The sequence below is a fragment of the Epinephelus fuscoguttatus genome, linkage group LG13 (assembly GCF_011397635.1).
Source record: "Epinephelus fuscoguttatus linkage group LG13, E.fuscoguttatus.final_Chr_v1".
Classification (NCBI taxonomy): Eukaryota; Metazoa; Chordata; class Actinopteri; order Perciformes; family Serranidae; genus Epinephelus; species Epinephelus fuscoguttatus.
This window is the reverse complement of record NC_064764.1, coordinates 36,981,445-36,994,429: the sequence shown is the minus strand read 5'-3', so window position 1 is coordinate 36,994,429 and position 12,985 is coordinate 36,981,445. Positions and strand designations below refer to the sequence as shown.

The 12,985-nt window shown below is 44.8% G+C and overlaps 1 protein-coding gene across 9 annotated transcripts in view; it reads right to left on the bottom strand.

Moving 5' to 3' along the window:
• The window catches only part of ttn.2 (titin, tandem duplicate 2), a 249,401-nt gene that overhangs the window by 46,213 nt on the left and 190,203 nt on the right, over positions 1 to 12,985 (bottom strand). For all 9 annotated transcript variants that reach the window (XM_049594294.1, XM_049594295.1, XM_049594296.1 and 6 more), the window contains 18 exons: positions 12,645 to 12,947; positions 12,242 to 12,517; positions 11,825 to 12,124; positions 11,438 to 11,740; positions 10,911 to 11,210; positions 10,536 to 10,823; positions 10,147 to 10,449; positions 9,711 to 10,013; positions 8,075 to 8,380; positions 7,328 to 7,615; positions 6,541 to 6,831; positions 4,971 to 5,258; positions 2,381 to 2,968; positions 2,078 to 2,182; positions 1,789 to 1,986; positions 1,329 to 1,625; positions 571 to 1,158; positions 131 to 433 (listed from right to left, as the gene is read on the bottom strand). In XM_049594294.1, coding sequence (XP_049450251.1) covers positions 131 to 433; positions 571 to 1,158; positions 1,329 to 1,625; positions 1,789 to 1,986; positions 2,078 to 2,182; positions 2,381 to 2,968; positions 4,971 to 5,258; positions 6,541 to 6,831; positions 7,328 to 7,615; positions 8,075 to 8,380; positions 9,711 to 10,013; positions 10,147 to 10,449; positions 10,536 to 10,823; positions 10,911 to 11,210; positions 11,438 to 11,740; positions 11,825 to 12,124; positions 12,242 to 12,517; positions 12,645 to 12,947 — 5,628 coding nt within the window. The remainder of the gene's footprint in view (positions 1 to 130; positions 434 to 570; positions 1,159 to 1,328; positions 1,626 to 1,788; positions 1,987 to 2,077; positions 2,183 to 2,380; positions 2,969 to 4,970; positions 5,259 to 6,540; positions 6,832 to 7,327; positions 7,616 to 8,074; positions 8,381 to 9,710; positions 10,014 to 10,146; positions 10,450 to 10,535; positions 10,824 to 10,910; positions 11,211 to 11,437; positions 11,741 to 11,824; positions 12,125 to 12,241; positions 12,518 to 12,644; positions 12,948 to 12,985) is intronic.

The following is a 12,985-nucleotide window of genomic DNA, read 5'->3' as shown; positions in this document are numbered from 1 at the left end:
AAAAAAAACAGGAGTTTAAAAAAGTTAGTGGGCACCTCTTTACAAAGATGCATGATGTTTATTTTTTGACTTCTCTGCATTTGCAACTCTCCTGTTTAAAAATGTAACTGAGAAGTCCAGTTTTACTTACACACAATGTCCTTGGTCATCACAGGGTGTGTGGGCTCACTTGGCTCCCCAAATCCAGCCTTGTTCTCAGCAGTGACTCTAAACTCATACTCTACTCCCTCAGTTAGGCCCTGCACCTTAAAGCGAAGGTCAGGGATTGTCCTCTTAGAGGCTCTCACCCATCGCATTCCTTTCCTCTCTTTCCTCTCGACACAATATCCTCTAATGTCACTTCCTCCATCCTGTACTGGTCTCTTCCATGAAATGGTGACAGCGTTCCTACTGACGTTATCAATCTCTGGGACTGAGGGTGGGCCTGGTGGGCCTGGGGAAACAAAGCAACATTTTGGTCAGTTATGCCTTGAACTATTAAATTCTCCAGCTTAAAGGAGTTTTACAATCCTAAGGTGGCCTGGAAATACTATAAAATTACAATCATTTATGAACAACAAAAAAACTTACTGAAACTGTCAACCATTTTGATTGGACCAGACTGGCTTGAGTCTCCGATGCCATACTGGTTCACAGCAAACACCCTGAAGATGTACTCGTTGCCCTTGATCAGTTTGTGGGCTACATGTCTGCAGTCCACAATGTTTTCAGCTAACTTGGTCCACTGCAGGCGGCTGGTCTCTCTCTTTTCAAGGGTGTAGGACTTGATAGCGGAGCCTCCATCCTCCTCTGGTGGAAGCCAGGTCAGAGTACACTTCTCAGCTGAAATGTTACTGGCTTCGATGGGGCCTGGAGCTCCAGGCACATCAAGGACCTTCACCTTTACATGTTCTTCCTTAATGCCAAAGGGATTGCTGGCAGTGATGGTGTATTCTCCTGTGTTCTTCCGGCTTGCGTACTTGATAGCAAGAGTGGAGGAGGTTGGGGTGCTAGTGATGGTGACAATGTCAGAGGTCTTGAACTCACGGCCTCCCTTCGACCAGACAGCAGTGGGTGGAGGTTTGCCCACAATCTTGGAGGCTGAGATCACAATGGTGTCTCCTGCCTTGACTGATACACCGTCCTTCATGTCTGGGTCAATGGTGATGGTGGGTGGCTCTGCAAAGAGGATGGAAGAAAGTTGCATTATAACTGTCTACAGAACTCATACAGTCAACTTAATGACAATATGAATTTCAAGACCTGATATCTGTAAAAGTAAAATAAAATGATTTGAAGGACCTGCATTCACAAATGTTTTAACTGCTGAACTACCCCACTTAGCTTACCATACTCATCCTTGCAGGTCAGAAGCTCAGTAACCTCTGAAGGAGGACTGATAGCGCCGGCAGAATTCTTGGCCCTTATCCTGAACTGATACTGAGCTCCGTCTGTCAGGTCACTGACAGTGAAGGCACAAATCTGGATGTTAACATGATTGGCCTTCATCCAGGTCTTGCCACCAGCCTCCAGCTTCTCCACCACGTAGCCAGTAAGCTTGTGGCCACCATCATATTTGGGAGCAGTCCATATCAGAGTGACTGTGGTCCTGGTGACATTAATCACTTCAGGCTTGCCAGGAGGATCTAACAGGACACAAAGTCAATGTGTTACAGAAAACATAAGGCATGCTTTAAAAACATACTTTCCATTCAAGTATTCATACTATTGCAATAAAAACTGGAGCGTTGCCAAAGCAGAATTTAGTTTTCACATTAGGGAAAAACAATCTGAAAGCAGTGAACTCACCAATAGGATCAAGGGCAACCACAGCCTCAGTAACCCTGCTTGGCTTTCCTAAGCCGGCCATGTTCATGGCCATCACCCTGAACTCATACTCTAGTCCCTCGATCAGGCCAGTAACTCTGCACTCCTTCAGTCTCAGAGGAGTCTTAGTGGCCCGTTTCCACATCAGACTGTTCCTCTCCTTGAACTCCACATGATATCCTACAGAGAATACAAAAATCTGTTGGTCATGCTGTTTGCTATGAGCTTACAATTAATTAAAAACTGATAGGTTTAGTTCACAGTCTGTTACCAGTAACTGGGGAGCCACCGCTGTCCTTTGGATCAGCCCAAGTCAAGATGGCTGACTCATGGCGGATGCTCGCTATTTCTGGAGGAGCAGGTGCCCCAGGCACATCTGGAGGAAGCAGAGAAAGAGACAGGAGTGGAAAGGTTAAGAAAGGAGAAATTAAACTTACAAAGCTTGTGTGAGATGGGGTTGACTTCTTTAGAAGTAAAACACAGTAATTAGTAACAGAAAGACTTTAAAACAAATGTGACATGTTAAATTGTAATAAACCATTTAACTAGCATTAATTAGAGGTGTGATACTCACCAAATGGATGCTGGGCAATGACTGGGTCAGACCTCAGATACTCTCCAACTCCATACTTGTTCTCAGCAAACACTCTAAAGATGTACTCTATTCCCTCATGGAGCCTGATCACCCTCATGGTGGTCTTTTGAATAGCTGAAGCCACTGTGGCCCACTTGTTGTCTGTTGTCCTCCTCTTCTCCACAATGTAGTTGGACACTTCTGCACCACCATCATCTGCAGGCGGTCCCCACTCCAGGGTCATGGCATCGGCAGTGATCTCGTCAAACTTAATGGGTCCAGTACAGATGCCAGGCTTACCAACCACCTTCAGCTGGAACTTGCAGTCCTTGGAGCCAGCGCTGTTCTTGACATTGATGGTGTAGGTCTCGGCATCTCCTCTCTGGCAGTCTCTGATCAGCAGAGTGGTGACACCATGGGATGCCTCCACGCACATTCGGCCAGTGTCGCCAAGCCCCACATCGCCCCTCTTCCAGGTAGCAGTGGGGAGAGGTATTCCAATGAGGGGGATGTTGATGCGCGTGGTGCTACCCTCCTTCACCACGTAGCAACCGTCATGCAGATTACTCAAGTTGCAGTCAGGCAGCACTGAAATCCAAAGGAGTTTGCTTAACAGAAAATATTTATAAAGAATTTTATGTTCTCACAAAAATATATACTAAACTAAAACAATAGGTGTTTTGGGACTGGAGAAACTCTTTCATAGTTCTAAGAACCCCCCTTTTTTGTTGTGTCCGCACCGCAAGTACTAGCAACAAACACAGTTCTTGGAACATTGTTTTGAGGGACACTTTTAGCTCCTAATTCAGTGTAGGTATTCTCCCAGCACAAGAGGAACCATGAGTGATGTAAATGTATGGTTATTGGATCCAACACAACCGATGCAGCAGGGTAACCACCATTTTAAAAAACACAAAAAACACAATTCTGACTCTTAAAAAACAAAAGTGACATTACTATACCAACTGCTCGTCAGCTTACAGTATGTCACTTAAAAGAATACTCCGACGATTTGGGAGTTATGCCCTTTCTCTATCATTTTCATGGTGAGACAACATGATCGATATCTTTTTTGTGTCTGTACGTCCAGTGGCTAGGTCTCAGCGGTTAGCATTGCGGCTTAGCTTAGCAAATACAATTGAAGTCTATAGTGGGTCAGTAGCCTACAGTAAAAGTGAACAAATAAACGTTACAGAAACCCTGAAGCTGGCATTTCCGCACGTGCCTTTAAAATAAACATGTTTAAACATTAATTTTAAAAACGAGAGTCCTTTTTAGTCGTTTTAGAAGAAGTTTGATACACAGAACTATAGTGTGTTTACGCCCTGCGTGGAGGGATACACCGGTGAGCAGGCACAGGCACAGACGTTGCTTGTAAACAAAACTCAGGTGTATATTTAGCCTAGCAATATCTCCGGACTATAGTAGCTGCAATGGACGACTTTGAATGCGATTTTGAAGAGCTTCTTGTAGCGGACACAGATCCAGAGCCATACCTGTTTGAGCCGGAGTATAAGTATGAGGAACTCCAGGTGCTGGATGCTGAGCGGGCGAGAAGAGAGGCTGAAGCCTCCGAGGCAGTGGAACAGCAAGTTGCCGAGGGGAGACGGAGGTCAGGGGAGGATTGGTGGTCTAGCTGCGGGGCTTGCCAACCTATGCCGACGGAGGTGGAATCATTTTGCTGCACAGAATGGGATTCTGTGCTACTGTCGTTGGGGAGGCTAGAGATATATCATCAGGAGGAAAACCGCTGCAGAGAGTGCATCACAAGGAGTGAAAACTTTGCAGCAATCACTAATCCTGGCGTGATTGAAACATTTTTTCATGTTCCTAAAATAAACTGGAAAAAACGCCCCAGGCCTGCAGGAGCTGATGGACAGCTTTCAGTCGAGTGAGTAATATCATCTGTGTCATCTCTTTGTTTGCTTTTACCGAGTGACCTAGCGTACCTGTCCCAGAGCCAGCTGCAGCTGTTGCTCACCGGTGTATCCCTCCGCGCAGGGCGTAAACACACTATAGTTCCGTGTATCAAACTTCTTATAAAACGACTAAAAAGGACTCTCGTTTTTCGAATTAATGTTTAAACATGTTTATTTTAAATGCACGTGTAGAAATAAATGTGTATGCTGTAAAGCCCTGTGATTTGTGATATTGGGCTTTATAAATAAAATTGATTGATTGAAATTGAAAATTGAAATACCAGCTTCAGGGTTTCTGTAACGTTTATTTGTTCACTTTTACCGAGTAGGTTACTGACCCACTATAGACTTCAATTGTATTTGCTAAGCTAAGCCACAATGCTAACTGCTGAGACCCAGCCATTGGACGTACAGACACAAAAAAGATATCGATCATGTTGTCTCAATATGAAAATTATAGAGAAAGGGCATAACTCCCAAATTGTCGGAGTATTCCTGTAAGGGTTCCTATAAGTGGTGCGAATGCAAACAGAAAAAAAAAAAACCCTTGAAGGTATGTAGCTCTCAGAGGAACTCCCCAGTGGACAGTTCCTCTCAGGGAGTCCCCAGAACTGTATGGTCCGACAACACCTAATATCTGGCATGATGACAGAGTCGGGCTGATTTCTTACCAAACTGGTCCTTGGCAACGACAGCAAGCTCAGTGGGTGGTCCCTCTCCGGACTCATTGAGTGCCTTGACTCTGAACAAGTACTCCTTGCCCTCAGTCAGCTCGCTGATGGTGTGTGTGGTGTTCTTTCCCTTCATGATTTGTTTCCACTTCTCCTCGCCTTCGCTCTGCTCCAGGATATAAGCAGAAACGTAGCTTCCTCCGTCGCTGATGGGCTTCTTCCAGGCCAGGACAATCGAGTTCTTGGTGGTCTTCTTGGCTTTGAAATCCATCACTGGACCAGGTTGCTCTGAAGGAGGAGGACAGATGGGTTCAGATTCAACATGTGGTTTGCGTTAAATGAGATGTGTTTAATGTAACTGATGCAATTTGGTGCATCTTGGTCTTGGCCACTGATCTCTAAGATCGAGTTCTGACTGTGTTGTTTTTACACTTGTTGTCAGGACAACAGCTACTACTAAGGACACTAAGCTCAGGTAATCTGTATTCTAAGGGGGGAAATTAACTTACTGTGATTAACTACAATTACCACCTTGTGGTTGTATGCCTCCAAGAATAAGTCAACTTTCACTTACAGTTTCCGCCCATGTCTGTAAAAACATGGATGCTTCACACACAGAAGGTTTGTACAATCATCACAGTTTCAAGATTAGAGTCACCAATTCAGTATCTGACCAAAAGTATCCGCTTTTGTTCCTGAGATATGACGTTGAATAACGGACAGACAAGTGTTTTATGCAAAACATCATGATGTCACAGTGAAGTTGACCTTTGACTTTTGGATATAAAATGTCATCACTTCATCATTTTATCCTGTTAGACATTTGTAAGGAATTTGTCATAATTAACATATGAATTCTTGTTTTGTAAGGTCACAGTGACCTTAATCTTTGACCTTCAACCACCAAATACTGATTAGTTATTTCATTGGTCCAGACAGACATTTTTGCCAAATTTGAAGAAATATCCTTCTTGAGGCCTTCTTGAGATATTGTGTTCTCAGAAATGAGAAGGACGCAGAGTGACCTTGACCTTAGATCAACAATTTCTAATCACTTCACCCTTGACTTTTGTGACCTGGACATTTGTACCAAAGAAATACCCAAAAGGCATTCTTGAGATATTGTGTTCAGGAGAATGGGACAGACAGAGGGAAGGATGTACAACCTGAAAACATGATGCCTCCAGTCACAACTATCGCTGGTGCGGAGGCATAAAACCGTACGTATAGCGGTTATTCATTTTGATGATTCCAGTAGTGTCAAACCATATTTAAAAGTATTTCTCTACCAGAATTTTATTCCTGGTGGTGGGGAGAGGACATTTCTACAGTCCTAATTATGGTCTTTGTCTGAGTTGAGTCCACTAATACTTTTGTTTAATTTTGCTGAATTTAATAATAAAATTGGCAACTCTATTTTCCCAATAACATTTGAAGAGTTGAATGAAAGCAAGTTTACTAATCTGACCTAGCTGAGTTGAACTAACTTAAAATGATCCTTTCTCATATACTTTACTGTCATCTGCTGCACTGTACTGTATAAAAATATTCAACAATGATTTTTAGCTACCTGAGGCTCGGACGCTGCCGGCAGTCTCGCAGCCCTCTCCGATGCCGTAGGCGTTTTCAGCCAGCACTCTGAAGCAGTAGGCCTGTCCCGCCTCCAGGTTTGTGATCCTGTAGGACATCTTGTGGCAGTTTGGCGCCACACAGGTCCAGGCCTTTCTTTCTGCCAGGCGCTTCTCTACGATGTAGTTCTTGACTGGGCTGCCACCGTCAATCAGCGGGGCGTCCCAGGTGATGAAGGCGTGGCTCCTGGAGGTCTCCTTCACAGTCAGGTTCTGGGGTGGTCCGGGAGAATCTGAGGTGGAGGAGATGCAACAGTCCTGGCTCAGAGCTTTTGTTAACTGAACCAAAAATACAATTAAGGCCATAGATATACACGATGGGAGTAAAAATATTTTATCAATGTTCTGGGAAAGAAATATTTTGTATAAATTCTTGTGGGTGAAAAAGTTTCAGATTCTTAGGTTTCACAATTTTTTTCTAGCTTTCTGGTAAACTGTATTCTTTTTCACAACAATATTATTATCTTTAGCTATTCCTCAAAAATATTCTAATTCTACTTTTTACGTACTTAAATATATATGTAACTATTGTGACGGTATTTTAGTTTGTTGCAGGTTTATAAATGAACCTGACCTGCACTGAAGTATACTCATGGAAAAAAACTTTGAAACCATCAAATTTAGCTGCATTTTTGTTGTGACCTGTAACATGACAAAAAACATGCTCACTGGAGTGTGTGTGCTCCATTTTATCCCCCACATAATGTTTCCTTTGAGAGACATTCTTACCGAGGACCTTGACCACAATGGTGTAGCTCTTGGCGCCGCTGCTGTTCTCCAGCGACAGGACATATTTGCCAGCATCGTATCTGGTAATGTCCTCAATCATCAGCAGGGTGTCCCATTCTGATGTTTTAATCAGCACACCCTGCCTATCCTTCAGGTTAGCGTCCACCTTCGTCCACGTCACCTTCGGCGCCGGGCGTCCTCTCAATGGGACGTAGAGCCTCAGGGTAACTCCGGCTCTAAGAACCAAAGCCTTTCTTAGGTCAGCGTCCAGCTCAGCTTCAGGAGCGACTGGAGGACAGACAGAAGGTTGTTTGTTAATCACAGCTTTAGTGTTAGTCCCTTCATTCATTTATCAGTCTCACTTTGTCGTGTAAGCTGTTTCCTGGCAGCCTTAGCTTGTGTACAGTTAGCATAAGTTCACCATGAATGTTGGTCGTTACTGAGAATACACTTTTTTTTGTGCAAAAACTAATTACCTTGGGTGATGATGCAAAATGAAACGTCCTGATTTAAGAAAAACACCCACTGAAGAGTTTTGTGGTGCTAAATGTAGTTTGTAGATTTGTTTTCTTGTACCAATTCACCTCAGAGGAAGTGTGTTTTCATGGTTAGCTAAATAAATAAAAACAACTCTACAGTCCTGCTATAAAATGTGTATAATATGTTTTCTTGTTTTCTTACAGTGAGTTGCCTCTTCTTACTCAGAGATTATTTATCAAAACACAGAATAAAAATCATCTGACGTACTCAGGATGTCCTTGGGCATGTGGTTTCCAGGGACTTCACTGGGCTCGCTGATACCGATCTTGTTGACGGCTTTAACTCTGAACTGGTACTCAGTGTTGTCCATCAGGCCTGTCACCAGGAACTTGGTGGCCTGGAGCTTTTTCGGGATGTTGCACTTATTCCAGTGCTCTGCGTCAACTCTCTTGCACTCCACCAGGTAGCCGATGATCTCGCAGCCACCGTCGTACGCTGGTTTGGTCCAGCTGAGGCTGATGGAGCTCTTGGTAGAGTCCACCACCTTGGGGAAGGCAGGTGGGCCAGGAGGATCTGGAGAATTATAGTGATAATATAATGTGTTGAGTTGAAGATAATTGTTAGTGGCAGCCCTGTTTTTAACCCTTTGAACTCTGCAACAGAAACGGTCTGCCAGTGCCTACATTGGTATTTTTCCTTATTGTGATGTTATTTCTTGGAGTATCTCCAAATGCCTCATATCCCTAAAATCTGAGAGCTAAAAGCTTATGTAAGTCATTAAACCATAATAACTCATCAGTGTATTGAAATTGTGTCATTAAAAAAAACAAAAATCAGACATATTTTTTCATCAGATTTTACAAAATAAACACACAAAACATATTTTGATCCAAAATATTTCTATATGTAGAAACATTAACGAAACATTTCTTAACACTCTATAATTATTTTTAATTATGTACATAATTTGCATAGTGCAAAGGTGTCTTGACAGATTCATCATTCACTACTCTGGTGCAACTATGCGTTTTTGTGCAATTTTGCAACCCATGCAACGCAATGTAATGATGTCATTTCGCATGTACAACAGGATGCCATGGAAGACAGGAGCCTTCGCTTTAAGCTGCAAAAACAATGAATGCTCCACCTATTATGGTTTTTATCTTAGATCGATATATATACTAGGGCTGTCAACAAATATTCTAAATTCAAATTTAAATTCGAATTTAAAAAAAAAATGGACCTTTGAATGTGAAAATTGATGTTTGATTGTGGAGAGAAAAAAAAAAACACCACCGCAGCTGTCCTCTTTGCGAGTGGGCGTTGGCCTGGGCCGCTGCACTGAAAGCACTGGACAAGCGGTTCTGCTCCCAGCTGCTGTCTCCGTCACCTGGCTTGACACATCCGCTCGCGGCTCATGCAGAAAATAGACCAGAGCCGGCCACGGAACTGCGCGGCGCTTTGAGGCTCTTCATAGCGCTTTCGTGAGCGGTGTGGCCTGACGGGTCAGAGAGGCGGGGCGAGCGAGAGGTCCGTGGTCGTTTCTAACGTAATGTTATAGATAATTGTTTTATGTGTTTTAATGTGTAGGTATGTAAATGTTTTCAAAGACGTTTATGTTGAAATAAAAATACCTACAAGTAGTTATGTTTCCTTGTATTAATACATATACAAGTATGTTTCCTTGTATTAGTTTGCCCTCTTGTAGACATAATGCGAAAAAAAAAAAATTCGAATGGCAGGAATGAATGATGACAGGGAAGATGAAAGCCTTAGCTATGTGCTACAAAAAGAATGAAGGCTCTAGTTATTATGGTTTTTATGTTAGATCAATATAGAGAGGATTATTCAAACGACAATCTCCAGTGGAGCATCTGTTTTTCATGGGTTAACAGATACTTACAGACTGGATCAACAGCCAGTGCAGCGTTAGATGCGTCACTGGGTTTGCCCAGACCGGCCTTGTTAATGGCAATGACTCTGAACTCATACTCAGAGCCCTCTGTCAGTTGAGCGGCCTTGATGGTCCTGTCGATGACCGGCCGGCGGTTGACCTTAGCCCAGGTCAGCTCAGTGGCTTCACGTTTCTCCACCATGTAGCCCAGGATGGGGGATTTGCCATCGTTGGCTGGAGCCTTCCAGCTCACTGTCATGGAGTCCTTAGTGATGTTGGTGATGACGGGTGGCTCGCATGGACCGGGAACATCTGAGGGAAGACATAACAGCATGACAATCTACCATCAGTGTTTGAGTTTATCGTACCTCAACAACAGAAAGTGCTGTCTCACAGACCTCATCCAGTAGCATAGTTCTCTTCAGCTATAGAGGTGTGAACGTACCGTACGGGTTCTTGACCATGACAGGGTCTGTCATGATGACATCTCCCACACCATACTGGTTCTCAGCGCTGACTCTGAACTGATACTCATGTCCTTCAATGAGTTTCTCCACTGAGGTGTCTGTGATATGTCCATGGATGTTGGAGGTGACCAGCGCCCAGTTGGCTCTGCTGGTCTCACGCTTCTCGATGATGTAGTTGGTGATCTCAGAGCCACCATCTGCGAGTGGGGGCTCCCATCGCAGCTTAACGCGGTCAGCAAACACCTTACTGATTTTGATTGAGGCCGGGGGCCCTGGTTTATCTGCAAGATAAACAGTGTGATATTCTTTGTTTATCTGTACACATAAAAAGCTTCACTAGAATAAACCAGTATTAAATCTGACTTACCAAGCACCTTGACCTTGATGGTGGCGTACTTGGAGCCATGGGCATTCTCAGCAGTGATGGTGTAGTCTCCAGATTCCTTCCTGGTGACACAGAACAGGTCCAGCAGGTGGACATGTTTCTTCTGGCTCATCTTCATTCCTTCGGCGAGAACCAGAGGCACGCCGTCTCTCTTCCAGCTAACCTTGGGTAGTGGCTTGCCAAACACCTCAGCATCCAGGGAGATGTTCTCTCCAGCTTTAACCACAATCAGGTTCTTCATATTGACACCAAGCTCCACACGAGGAGGAACTGCACACAAGGAGAAGAGAGAATGATCATCATTAATCAGTAATGGTATTTGTGAGACTTAGTTTTCGATGCTGTGTGGGGCTGTACCGTTCTCTGCAATGATGGCAATGGGGTCGGACAGCTCTGATGGCAGGCTGGTATTGATGGCCGTCTTGGCGATGACTCTGAACTGGTACCGCTGACCCTCCTCCAGGCCGCTCACCACGTAGCTTTCCGTCTGGATGTTCATGCAGTTGGCATTGCAGCGTACCCACTTTTCCTCTGGAGGCTTCATGTACTCCATGAAGTAGCCAATCAGCTTGCTGCCACCGTCATGCTTGGGACGGCCCCAGACAAGCAAGACAGAGTTCTTGGTCACATCCATGGGCTCGGGCTTACCTGGTGGGTCTGGATGGATAGAAACAAAGGGTTGTAGAATTACTAATGAACAAGGAGGAAGGTTTGAGTTAAGGATGAGTGAACAAGAACCTGGTTTGTATCACTGGCCTGAAAAGTAAATTTCACCTGAAGCAATGGGGATCCAACCTCAATTGTTTGATGTCATCCTATTTGTATTTACCTTTCTTTAACAAATCAAATATATCATGTTGAAATAATTTATGTCATTATCGTACCAACTGCAGTCCTGGCGGTGATGAAGTCAGTCTGCTTGCAGGGTTTGCCCTGTCCAGCCAAGTTGTGTGCCGACACCCTGAAGGTGTACTCCAGGCCCTCCATCAGGCCGCTGCAGGTGTACTGGGTGGCTTTGACCATGGACTCGTTGGCCTTCACCCACAGGATGCTGTTCCTCTCCTTCTTCTCGATGCAGTATCCAGTGATGGGGGTTCCACCGTCATTGCTGGGACGCTCCCATGACAGGATGACGAAGTCCTTGAAGACCTTGTTGATCTGCAGGTTTCTGGGCTCGCTGGGAGGATCTTTAGAGAAAAAAATAACAGTTAGTACACAGTATCATAGTATGACAGTAACAGAGCTAAAAAAAAGTTTTGGCACAGACTCACCAAATGGATATTTTGCAATCATCCTCTCAGAGTAGATGGGTGCACCGATGCCGAACCTGTTCTCAGCACGGACTCTGAAGCCATACTCTTTGCCAGGTGTCAGTTTGGTAACTCTGAAGCTGGTTTTGGTGCAGGATGGGGACATGGTGATCCAGTCACCCTGGCTGATGTCACACTTCTCAACAATATAGTTGGTGATGTTGCTGCCGCCATCCTCCGGTGGAGGGTTCCAGAGCAGCGTGCAGGCATCAATGTCCTGTTCAGTGATCTCTAGAGGAGCTTCAGGGGGTCCAGGAATGTCTGCAGGGACAAGAAGGATGAGTCATCCATGTAGGTGTACGACCTGACATTGATCATTCGCACTGTAAGTATTATCTGTATATTTCAGCCTTAACGGTGTCTGTTGTTCAAACTGACCCATGATGGTGACTCTGAGGATCTGGTTGACCTTGCCGGTGCTGTTTTCAGCTGACAGGCTGTAGTAGCCGCTGTCCTTTCTCGTCACATTCTTGATGATAAGCGTGCAGGATGTCAGCGTCTTTACAACAGACAGCCGGTCAGAGGTCAGCACATCCTCGTTGCCTTGCTTCCACTTGCAGATGGGAGGGGGTTTACCTGCCACAATGGCCTCAACCACCATCTTGGATCCAGCTCTGAACGTCATGATGTCTGGCATGATGATCTTAGGAGCCACTGAGAGGAAGAAGCAAAAGTTACTTTAGAGATTCATCAGGGAATGTTTTAAGTTTTCTGGCTCCAAAGCTGAGCACCAGTATCCATCAGTACATTGTGAGGTACATTTTAAGGGCGGTCTACTCACTGAGCTGCTCCTTGACCTCAAACACTCCCTCTGCCTCTCGGGGCAAGCTGACTCCCACTGAGTTCCTGGCTGCCACTCTGAACTTGTACTTCTTTCCCTCTTTCAGACCAACCACCACGATGGTCAGGTCCCTGACCACAGAATAAGGTGTCCACTTGTCCTCAGGCGCTCCCTCCTCCTGGTAGTCCACCACATAACCATTGATCTTGGCTCCTCCGTCCCTGAGTGGCTTCAGCCAGCCCAGTGTGGCGCTATTCTTGGTGATCTCCAACACATCCATCTTCTTCGGAGGGTCTGGCTCACCTGAATGCAACACACAGCAGGTGTTAGGAAAAATGTAA